General features: G+C 38.4%; 1 protein-coding gene across 1 annotated transcript in view; it reads right to left on the bottom strand.

The window, feature by feature from the left end:
• Window positions 1-8517: 8517 nt before the first annotated feature.
• The window catches only part of APOB (apolipoprotein B), a 36995-nt gene continuing 32709 nt past the window's right edge, over window positions 8518-12803 (bottom strand). Inside the window, exons 27-29 of the mRNA XM_075497254.1 lie at window positions 12451-12565; window positions 11450-11633; window positions 8518-10344 (exon numbers count right to left, since the gene is read on the bottom strand). Of these exons, the coding sequence (XP_075353369.1) occupies window positions 8518-10344; window positions 11450-11633; window positions 12451-12565 (2126 nt within the window). The remainder of the gene's footprint in view (window positions 10345-11449; window positions 11634-12450; window positions 12566-12803) is intronic.

Below are 12803 nucleotides of genomic sequence, written 5' to 3'. Positions count from 1 at the left end.
AAACCACGATATAAATTAACTGCTAGCAGCCGTTGAGTCCATTCCTCGGATCATTTATCTGTATGAGAGTGTTATATGTTTGATGCCTGGTATGTATGATGGTTTTGGGGTGGACTAGAGTGTTTCTGAGTGATTTAGCACATGAAATCAACTCCAAGTTTCTAAAACAATAAACATGATGATGGGAGAGAGAAGTCAATACATGTATCTTGATTTCTTGTTGCCATTACAGTGTGTCTATCTACTTCATGGTCTTCAGCACCATTAGAGTTATTAGATTATCTCCAGGCCATGAATTAGCTTTATTCTGACAACTTCACTGAAAAGTAGAGAAGTATAATTCCCATTTTACTGCTGGAAACTAATATATGAGAAAATGAGGTGACCAAATCATGCAGTGGATCCAAAACTGGCCTGGGAGCTGAACCTCAATCCAGAACATGAGGTATTAGAACTAGATCCTGTCTCTGTAATGGGTAATGTGTTGTAAGGGTAATCAGACATGGGGTATATATTAAGATTTGTAAAAAGCAGAAAGATAGTGACAATCAGTGGAAACCTTAAGAGGGAAGACATAGAAGTCCAGATGACACACACATACACATGGCCACAAAGAAGTCACCAGGTCGTCACTGGGCTAGCAAAATATCAACAAGCTTTTTTAAAACAAAAGTGTGTTTCTAAAAGGACTAGAAAATTTCAGTTCAAATCTTTTGGAGGAGGAACTGGCCAATGTTGAATGAGATTAACTGTATCGCTTCACAGAATTATATATCAAATTCATCAGCACATTTCAGCTGAAAGGAGAACAAAATTAAGTCAAACTGCCTCACTGCAACATTTAAAAAATATAACTTTCTGATTTTGTGTTTAAACAAAAATTGAAGCTTTAGATGATGAACTCGGTAGAACGCCATTGGTGAAGCTGCTGAATTAATGGGACCTGAGTGGGAAGAGTTACGTCGCTAACTGCTGACAGGCATGTTGGGAAGACTTGGCTGGCTCGATGTGCTGAAATGAAGGGGATGACCTAAGGATTCAGGATTAGCTTTAGGCTTTTAACTTGACAGTAATGTACATTGTACGTGTGTGTGTGTTTGCATCGATGTGTGCACATATAGACAGATGTGTCTGAGAGAGAGACGAGGTGGGGTTCGTACTGCTGTAATGCATTTGACTTCATAGCTTTGCATATATGGGCTATGTGTGAGGGATGTGTGTTCCTTCAAATTTGGCTGGTTTTCTGTTCTGCAACTTTAAAATGAAATGCTTTTGCATAACTTTCCGTATTGTTTGTAAGTAGTTGTAAGCCAGTCATTACCATAGAGAAAAACAAAGGCTTATTAAAGAAACAAATATAATAACAACCGAGAAAGAGCATTATGGAGAGATAAACAGCCTGCTAAAAATGTGAAATGTCTGTCTGGTGTCACACAACACAAAGGTAGTAAGTGCTTGTGAGACCTTTTTTTACTAATGTCTCTTTGAGAACATTCAAAGGTAGTAATCCTGAAATACATTAAATTAACACCTATGCTGAACTTCAGAGAGAGTGATACCACCTCTCCACTTTTCTTCCTTTTTTGCCGCATAATGTGATGCAGAGTCAATGGGAGCGTGAAGTGTGAGGAGCGAGCACGTACCTGGGAAACAGGGATTTTCTGGCTAAATGCAGAAGCTTGGTTCGATTGCCTTAGCACAGGGGTCTCATAGCATCTTGTTACTGGCTTTGGATCTTAACTGCCTCTCAGGCTAGCCACTGATTTAAAACTTAAGAATATTAAAGGCTTTAGAAGGAAAAGAAACAAATGGCATTTCAGAGTCACTGGTGGGTGCAGTGTGGGGATGTTTAAGAGACTGGTGGCAAAACAGTATATTAGTAGATGGAGTGATTCCTGGAGGTTCCAGCACAAAAACCTTCCACACATGAAACCTACCAATAGAGCTATAATTACCAGTACTTTCAGAGCAGTGGTAGAGTTGAATACAAGGACATGCATAAAACACTTTCTACAGAAAACAATTCAGAATAAAACCACTATCAAGCTTTTTAGAAATAAAGTCCTGTAATCATAGGAAATGCTAGAAAAGGTACTACTGCAAAATAACGAGTAGGTGTATGTTCACTTTTTTCCTCTACTTGGCAACAATATTGGAATACATCTTAACTGTGGCAGAGGTAGTGCTAAGCAGGGGAAATGTGTGGGGAAAGAAAAGTATGTAACGGAGGCTAACTATTTGCTTTCCATTCTTAGCCAAAGCTGTACGCAAACCAGAGCAGAATATTATCTCTGTAAGAATAAGCTGGTTGCCCAGAAACCCAGGAGTCCCCAGACTCTTTCACTATAACTTCCATAGAGTAATTATAGAAGTGGCAGGCAGCACTCAAAGAATTGCAGGTCTGTTCCTTTTCCCCATGCATCTCCTTGTTTAAGACCTTCTTTACTCACCCAAGTGGCTTCCTGTAAGTATCTAACCATGCCACTTGTATGGTAGATGTAGTGAGCATTTTCATTCTGTATGCTCTCTCTGCTGCCCGTTTGGTTCACTCCTTGCTTCAGACTAAGTCTCAGGTGCCCCAGACATCTATACTGCATATGGCTTTTGGCTCCAGTCAGGAATAACCAAAAGTTCCCTCTTTAAGGAAACTTGGACGCTGAACAGAGAGTTGTTCCAAGTCCTGTTTGAGGACTATATAACGTTTGAGCTAGTTCATATCACTTGTTCAGAGACCAGAACTTGCTCCTTGAGTCGCAAAGGCAGTATAGATCTATCCATAAATTCAAGACGGTTTCTAGCATGTCCTCTTGAAATCATTTGCTGGGAAATCAGAATGAGGTTATAACTTGTGGTGGGTCTCTGCTTACAGCAAACACCTGGCAAATTCTTCGCAACAGAAGCATGGTGTCAGCATCTCGCATGACCTTTGTTACTTCCATAGGTTGATGGTGGTACTGCTGCTCAGTGTGCTTGATCCTCTTCACTTTGCCAATGCCCAGACTAGCAGATGACCCTTCTCCAGCCATTCTGAGAAGATCTAATGTTGCTGTTTATTCTCCTAACAGCTACCAAAATCACACTGTTGGAATATAAATGGCAACAATCATAGCATGCTTTTGTGGTCAGTTCCTGCGTGCTGGGAAAGTGTCCGTGGTTTGGTAAGGCAGAGGGGTAATTCTATCTAAACTGACAAGAATAACACAGAAGAGCAAAGCTGCAGGACTGGTTGAGAAGATTTCAATTGCTGGAATGCTTCAGGAGAGTTTAGGATGATTGCAAAGTGAGTATGGACCAGATAAAGAGTACAAGATACAGTTGTGGGGAATGATAGCATTTGGCATGAAGAATTTGTCCTACATTGTTACCTGTACTACCCACTTGATTTTTCAAACTTATACTCATGTAGGTACATACCCAGTATTATAGGACTGACCGGCTGGTTGTGAACACAATTCTATATCCAAATGCATGGCAAGCTCATAGAGAAAAAGTACTTTAAGGAAGATAAAGGCAAGGGCAGGCCTTGGCCCATCCCCACTGCAGAGACATTCTCATCAGTAAGAGAAACAGTGAGGTATTGCTTCTTGTGCAAGAGTAGGTGAAAGAAAAGGTTTCCAACACTATAGGTTATAGCAGGTTTGAAATCCCCTGGACTCACAAATTCAAGTGGGCCTGGAACCCAGAAATATTAAAGAGAAATTAAGGAAGATTTCTGCAGAAGATGGTCCAGGCTGATACAAGTGAGTGTCACAGGCACTGAGGGTCAAAGGAAATTATGTATTATACCAAAGAATAATATCAGATAGCTGGCAGGTAATACCCGGGGAACCGTGCAGTTTTCTAGGGGTTTTGTGTGTTTTATGTATGGTTAAGGATGAAGCTATTTCCTGGAGAGAAGACAGCTGGAATAGAAACATGGTGAAAGAGCTGTTGTAATACCTTACTGTCAATCTAAAGACAGAAGTTCAAGCCTCTTGGCAAACTTGCCCTGACACTTACTTCCCCTTAGTTCAGCCATGACTGGTTATCAGGTTGCTTGAACTGGAGATAATGATGGATGGACGTGATCTAGTTTGCCTTGATCACACTATTTCGATTTCCTACTATTGAAATGTGCCTTCATCATACCAGTTCAGCAGCATTCAAAACTTCTGGCAGTTCTCTAACTGGACTGTTGAATGCTGGATATAAAGGTTTTATCAGGAATACACTGGTATGTACACGTGTGGCGTTCGATGCTGCCAGAACAGTGGTAGGCTAGTGACAGAAAGTATTCAGATGGGTGGTTGCATCTGTGTTTAGTATTGGGGCCTATGCCTCATGGTTGCAATCAGAATGATAATGCATTTACATGCAGGGATACCATAAAACTTCTCTGTCTTTGTTTAATGATATATCAGAATGATGATGAAGCCAATTGCTCATAAACCGTTTACCAAAGGGTAAGTACGGTGTTAAGTATGGTAACCTAAAGCCGTATCAGTTTAGTCACAGAGAATCACAGAGTAACTCAGGTTGGAAGGGACCTTGGGAGGTCTCTAGCAACCTCCTGCTCAAAGCAGGGGCAACCTTCAGCTCAGACTGGGTTGCTCAAGACTTTGCCCAGTCGGGTCTTGCAAACCTCCAACATACGCTTTTGTTCTACAAGGTCCCAGTTTCCCTTAATGGCTTGGATGGATAACGAAATGAGGGGAAGGGTGATGAGAGGTGTATGGATATTTCTATGTTTAAGGCATGGGACCAGAACCCAGGATTCTTGGCCCTGGCAGACCTTCTCTGTGATACTAGGTAAAACTGGGTAAAAATATATAAAGAGGCTCTGGTTAGTGTTGCACAGGCAACCTCCATTCTGGCCTGTCTTGAATTTGTTAATGATTAATGTTCCTGTCCGCATGGTTTTTCAAAGATATTTTTGTGTAGATTTTTATAGATAATAATATAGCCTTTGTCCTACAGGATCCCAAAGTGCTTCTCAAGTTATACACCTAACTGGCCAAAGCCTACTCCTGCTGAGGCCAATAGACATGCTGCCATCGATTTCATTTGGGCCAGGATTTGGCTGTGTAGAAATGAAATACAAGCAATTCTGTATGTCCGTATGGCCTTTAATAAATTCTGGTTTCCCACCTGAGCAATAAATCTGCCAGCAGAAGAGTAGTACAAAATTTGTTGTCACTTACTGAACAACTAAATGTTTCAATATAAACTTTGTAAGGTATCAGTAGGCCAGAATAACAGTTGCTCTAAAAGTATCAATAGCATAATTTAGAGCCAGAGGCGGATGATGCACTGTGTGGTGTGTGTGGATGTGGATGCATGTGTAGAATCTCTGTATATGCAGCAAATTCTACATGTATTTTTAAATCACTTAATAAAAGATCAGCTCTAGTTAGTTGCATAATCTAAAATTCTGGAACATTTTTGCTGTCCTACGTCTGCAAAAGTTTTTCATTTAGGAACACACACGTTTCTTGTCAATGTTATTTCTACAATCACTTAGTTAGAGCAGGGCATATTGTTCTCTGAATTTCTTGTTAAAATGTTTCACTTAATTAAACTTTTACAACCAGTTCTGCTCTATGTCTGATACTTGCTGTAAATTATAAAGAAAAGCCCCTCTGGCATTTATGAGAATTCAGATGATGAAGACTATAGGAAAAAAAAAAAGAAACAGTGTCACTGAGCCCCAGATAGTTGCTGATTCCCAGTTATCTCCCACATAATTCAATTTATGAAATATAATATTTCTTATTGTATAAACTAGACTGAAAAAGAGGCCAAAATAGAACTAACAGTATTTCAAATGATTATATTGCAAACGTTTCATAAGTGAACTGCAGCATAATTTGAATAATTGTGGTTTTGTCTACATTTCCATAACATTTTACATGGAAAATAAGGCTAAAATTTGCTTGAACCTGAAAGAAAAACAAAGCAACAAACAAACAACAGGAAAAGCCGTGGAAATTGAAGTTACACCTGGTTGTACGTGCTTGTGGCACGTACCTATGCACACACGCGAACATCCACATCCCTTCCTGTGTCAAAACATTGCCAGAGTTTCAAAGGGGTGCTTGAGATGACCTCTCTGGTGTGGGGATTTAACAGCAGCTAAGTTCCAGCAAGATCTCGTTCTTGAGAGCAATATTCTGCTTCCAGGCGCTCCCAAAACCAACTGTGGGATGGCTGCAAAATGGCTGTCACATCGATTACAGGATTGAGAGCTTTAATCCAATTGGCGGCAATGCTGCTATGAGACTTGGAAATCTCCTCTAACCTCTAACCACAGTTTAGTGTGCAAACTATTGTGTTTGCTCTTGGGAAGCTTCACTCTTGCCAAAGAGAGCCAGTATTTATGCTATTTGGCATATTTATTATTCAGTTAACCCATTCCTTATAAGTAAATCCTTTTTTAGAATTTATAACCCTCCCAAGAACTATGGGTGATGGACAGAAATAAATAGCCATGAGAGGAAAAACAAAAGAAAACAAAACTTTAAATCTCTCTTCTCCCATAACTTTTATAATTTCTTCTATTGTCCTTTGTTTCACAGGGCTATTTGTCACGACGAAGGGAAGCAAGAATCAGACAATGTCTGAGAAATATGGTTGTGCTTAAACATTTGTGAAATTCAGGGAAACGAGTTGTGCAATCTGACATCAAATAAAGATCAGATGACCCACAGGCTTCAGTTTCCTTGTGAATGAAGGTGAAAGGGCTCTGCAGCCAACATCTTTATTTACTGGGATACTCAGTAGGACATGTAAACAGGGATTTTTATACCTCTGGTTCCCCCAGGCAGGGTGACTTATGCAGATTAGTTCTATTCAGAATGAAAACTCCTTATTTTGCAGTTCACAGGGGACTAATCAATCTCTTTATTTGAGAATTATTGCAATATTTGTGATGGCTGAAAGCTGTAAAGAGAAAATGGATTTACCTTACTTTCTAAGAGATGCCCACTCTCTTCTGACAGCTAGATAGGAGTGTGTATACTACTGTGCTTGTCAAATTCTGATTTTGGGGTTAATGTAGCTCATCTGAGAAAAATCATTACTGGCACACTTACTCAGGTAAGAATATTATCTGGCAATAGGGATATCAAAGTTGTATAGCCCAACTTGTTCTGAGATCTTGCTAGATCGGTGTGGACCAGCTGCGTTATATCTGCATAAACTCAATAGGGGCACTGGGCTCTGCCGTTTCCAGGACCCGAGCTAGCATCTTTGCATGGTGCTGCTCTGTGCTGTCAAAGTGTATCTGCTGCCACAAAACTCGTTTGGGTATTTGTAAACTGGTGCTCCACTGCTTCGTGTATGTAACCAATCATACCATGGGATGAAACCAGACTCTCTGTTTTCCCATTAATGAACAAGTGACAACCATATGACAGAGTGAACTGATTGTATCAAAACAGACATGTACACAGAAGTTCTAGTGTCGTTTGTTAAAGAGTTTATTCTCAAAGAGGCAACATTACTTCAGCATGAGCATGCCTTTCTCAAGGACTATCTATATAGTATTTCAACAGCTGAAAATAAACCATAACAGGTCCACACATTTTCCACTCAAAAGTAGTCCTATTTTGTGAGTGAATGCTTCAACATTATTTAAATTCATCTTTAAATCGAGAATTCATTTAAATGAGGTCTAGGCTTCAGCCTAGGAGACTGAGAGGAAAACTTTTTGACTCCCATCATATACAGTGATGTCAGTGAAACTTCGACAGTTAACTAAATTCACGATAAGTAAAAGTCAGACAATTTGATGTGAAACCAGAAATATCATGGGGAAACAGGTAAGAAAACCCTGTATTTCTGAATCATAAATTAGCCAGGAGAAAGAAAACCCATCTAAAATTCTTGGCATAGTTTTCTGAAAACTGATACATGCATAAATTTATTTTTCTTAACAGAACATTGGTATAATTATCTGCAGTTTTCCAGGAGTCAGATTTCTATATATGTTTATATTTCTATGTTCTTTTTCACTTTTTGATGTTATTTCCAGAATTCATTATTTTTTTTCTTCGTATTTTTGTACATTATCTTTTCCTCTTCTTTTTCTCCTAAACTTATCTATGAAGGTATTTCTATGCTGGGAAATAGATGTGTTTCCAAGTCATTCTTCAACTGGCTTATGAATGTGACCTTTATCTTAAAACCTGTTTATTCTATGTATTCCATAGCTTTTGTGACTATTTACAATATGTATTGCACATTATTGGCTTGATCCAACATACAGTGAAATCAAAGCAAAGACTTCCCATTGACCTTGACAATTGTTGGATTAAGCCCTATGGTCCAAGTAAAAGTAGCGGTAATGAATGACACAAAAATGTAATAAAGAACTCATTTATTGGGTTATTAAGCTTATTAAAATAACCTAGTGTAGATTATTCAGTTTTCATTTACAAATTCAAACAGTATCTACCTGAAGCTCCAGTATGCCAATTGCTGTTATTTTTAAATACATTGTGGTACAAACTTATTACTTCTCCTCTTCTGCATGTCCATTTAGGTCTTCACGCGCTGCTGTATATTTTCCATAATCTGCTGAAGACTCAGTTGTTCAGTGGCAAGTTGTTCATCAATGAATCTTTGCATTTCTTCCCATTTCCTGGAGCCTTGCTCAATGCCTTGCTGAATCAGTGTGCGTGTTAGTTCCACTTTTTTTCTGAGTGCCTCTCTGCTTTTTTGGGGCATTTGGTAAATGGACTGCCAGTCAAATGGCTTGGGCACATCTATTCTAAGCTCTCCTTGACGAACAGCTATATACGGCTTTATGCTCTCAGCTGTTATTTGCTCAAACCAACGAAGAAGCTCTGAGATATACTGCAGGAATGCAGAGTAATTTTCTATAGTTAGATCAATTAACCTTTTGGCCTCACTGATTAGCTTTTCTTGGGAATGACTAAGCTGTCCATAGATCTCCTGGAGTTTTTCTTTGACTTGCTTGTTATGTTCATCAATTTTCCTTTTAGCAGCTGCAGACCAATATTGGATTTTTTCCTGAGCAGCAGATGAGAGCTCCATGACCTTCTGTTTTCCTTTTCCTTCAACATCAGTTATAAGGTCATAATATTCCTGGCTGTAGTTTTCTACCAGTTCTCTTACTTGGTCTGTCAGGTGTGTAACCGAGTCAGAAAGATCTCCAACATACTTGTTGTGCCAGTCCACTAGTGTATCTATTAGATTCTTCAGCCATCCTAGTACCTTGTCTTCCACCTCATAGTATTTCACTGACCATCCAAGTATAGTTGGATCAAAATATTCCTCCCGCAATGCCTTTACATAGAGGAGCAGCTGGTGCAGCTTTTCTGACAGGTCCTGGAATACCTTCTGGCTAAAATCTTTAAACTGAGAAATGTATTTTTTAACATATTCTGCCAAGGATCTCAGTTTCTGTGCATAGTCTGAAGCCATTGCATCTTTGTACAGCTGTTGTGTTTGGACTTTGATGTCTTCAAAATTTTTGGATTGCAAGCTTCTAACCATTTCTTCTACCTTCTGAAAAACTTGTTGCACTACTTGTTTCAGTTGCTTAAGCCTTCCTGCAAAGTCAGCTTCCTGGAGAGTAGCAAATGTCTGCCTGATTTTTTCCTGCAAATGTTTCAGCATTTCTTTAATTTGATCAAGTACATTACGACCTCTAAGAATTGTTTCAGAAGCAGGAACTCTGACTTCCAGCTCATTGATAGCTGCAATCAAGGCATCAAAGTACTCCTGAAGTTTTAAAAGACATAAATCAGCATTTTTTGCTACCTTCTCTGTAGTCATAAGGTATATTTCTTCACCAGTGTACTTTTCAGATAGCCCAGGGACCTGGAATTTTGTGGTCTTCAGGAATTCAATGGCTGAGTCAATTAGGTGTTTTATTCTCTTGTGATACTCTTCTATTATGTCAATTGTAGCATCCAGAAGCTTTGCTTTTATTCTTTGATAGTCAAACTGTTCAGCTTGATCTGCTGCTTTTTGATATAGCTGTTTAGCTTTCACCTTCATCTCCTGATATTTGCCAGAGGCCTCATTGGTGGCTGTGCGAAGCTGAGCATCTATTTGATCTATTTGCTTTACAGCAAATGTGTATGCTTTGTCAGCATTATTCTGCATAATATTCTTCATCTTTAAGGTGGCAGCACTAATTTCCAGTCCCATATGCTCCTTATGATACCGATTAACATACCTATAGACTGCGTTTGTCATTTTAGGTACTTTTTCTTTCAGACTCAACAGCAAGTCTTTGGCAGCATCCTCTTTCCAGTTGAATTTCATTTGAATCAGGTCAGGTTTCTTGAAGGATATCTCACTTTTTAATATGTCAATGTCCTTCTGAGGAGCAGACTGAAAATATAGAACAGGATAAGAAAAAGGTAGCTTGTATATAAAACTAATCCGATATTATTTATGAGTGTATTTCAACATTCACATTTTGCATCTTTAATTTTATTACATATTAGGACAAATACACTACAATTTTTTGTCTACTTTGCTCTCATCTTGAAAGGTTATTTTGGAGGAAATTATATTGTATCAAGCTACTTTGTGCCTCTTCAAACAGCAGGACCAGAACATAACTTAGTCTGGTCTTTTTTAAAATTTGACTGCAAATAAGATTTTTCCTTCCTTTGTATTAAATGCCTACCATGTCTCATAAGGCATGTGAATTACTTGGGAAAATGAGCCTTCTACTCATTCTTGAAGTCATTTAAAATGAATTCAAAAAGCATTGTCTTCATATGAAAATATTAGAGGATTTTGTTTTGCAATCATTTAAATCAATGAGACAATTTAGAGAGTTACTCAGAGTGATTAAAGACCCTCGAATGAGAATCTATTTGCATAAACAAGTCTTCCGGTTTTCAGTAGTAAATAGTGAATTATGAGATGCTTGTGATTCCTAAATTAGTATATCATTTTGGAAGGTAAGATTTTAAATTTGAAATTGTTGTAATATGCCAATAATAATAGCATGTTTTGTTAGCAAATCTAGTAAGGTTTTTAATTCTTATAATGTATTGTGATATATCAATGGATTAAAAAAGACACTCTACAGATGGTCTGACCTCTTCCAGTGGCCTGAGTCATATAATAGTCACTTTTGTAGTAATTGTAAGTAGCCTGATGGCTATACACTAAACCTGATGGGTGGCCTATCTAAAACTGGCTTTGTACTTTCTTCACTTTCAGTGGGTGTGTCTTCTTGATCATAGGAGAGGGCAATATTAACTGTGTGGAGGAGCTGAAACAGCCTCTTCACACAGATGCTATTTTTAGTATTGGAAAGACCAGTGTAGGAAACAAAAACTAATTACTGATAATATACTTTTTCTTTGGACAAAGTGTGGTTAATTTATGTCTTAACAGAAACATACACAAACTTTAAAAGGGAACTTTTCCTCTGACCACACCCAACCTTTTTGCTTTTTATCGCTTGTATTAAGCTTACCCGAGTTCGGTAGTAAACTTTCGCCATGAGAATGTCAGTGTCCAATTCAATGACATAACCCAAGGTCCCAGCAGAGGGTGAAGATACTGAGCCGGATAAGGTCCTGTCAGTCTTTTGATAACGCATATGAACGTCTGTAAAAGTTGGGCTGATGATGTCTAGGGATGCAGTGTTGCCCATAACTCTACAACAACAGTGAATACACAGCTATGAAGGAATCCACAAAGCGCAAGCCTAACGCAATATGTCTAAATACAATGGCACCTATTATTTTATATATATATGTATGTACACAATGCCTTTGTCATGAAAAGAAAATGTAGGGTTTTACTATCCACATTTCTTAGGATTTAGCCTAACAGTCAAAACTTCACGTCACTCCAATTTTCCTGTTTTAGATAAAACTATATTGAGCTCTCTTGAGAATTTTCATTAAATTAGGGCAGCAAAACAAAACCTGTAGCTGTACCATGGTCAGCTTTCTACAGACTTCTACAAGCTGACTGCAATTTTTTCCACCAACACAAGTATAGGCAGTATTTTTTATCTGCATTTGTACTTGCCTTCATAGACTCTGTCCCTTGGATATATCAACATAACACTTTCAGATCAAAACAGGCAGTTAGAAGGCCAACTCTGTAATCCCTAGTACCAGTACTTGTGAATAAAAATTACTCTTTAATGGCTGGTGACAGAGGCATCCAGTGAAAAGAAAAAACCTATGTTGATGGTCAGATCTAGAACTGCTCTGATTATAGAATACTGTGTTTATATCTCAGCAGTTTTCTGAAATGGGGCTGCTGAGAAAAGCTATCTAGAACTGCTGAGAGGAAACAGCTTTCCAGCTATCTTGAGAGGGAAAAATGCACAGCCGATAATGACACAGTAGCTACATAGGTTCTTATTAATTACAGCAAAGCACTCTGGGGCATCACAGATCAAAGCAACAATACATCATGGCAATTTTGTCTATTATAAATTATATTAGAGCAAATCTTTACCTAATTCCAGAAACAGTAAGATCTTCCTTGTAGTTTGCGCTCATGTCACGATGTGAAAAGCTGCCAGTTGTCTTCATAACAAACATGCCTTTGTCATATTTGTAGTTTGAAACAACTGTGAAAAAGATTTCAAATGTGTGCGTTTCCAGAACTTACCAGCAAGCAATACAAAATACATATCCAGTTGTATGTTAGATGGCCAGTTGTGGGGTGTTTCAGTAGTATGTAAAATTATGCATCAGGAAACTGAATGCCCATAATGCCCCAAATAAAAAGATATGAAAATATTTTTTAAACCAGAGTATTTTAAGATTCAATTTTTCTCTAGATTTAGAACAACATGGATATAACAT

This window comes from Mycteria americana, chromosome 3, assembly GCF_035582795.1.
Source record: "Mycteria americana isolate JAX WOST 10 ecotype Jacksonville Zoo and Gardens chromosome 3, USCA_MyAme_1.0, whole genome shotgun sequence".
Classification (NCBI taxonomy): Eukaryota; Metazoa; Chordata; class Aves; order Ciconiiformes; family Ciconiidae; genus Mycteria; species Mycteria americana.
This window is presented reverse-complemented; position numbering and strand designations above follow the sequence as displayed.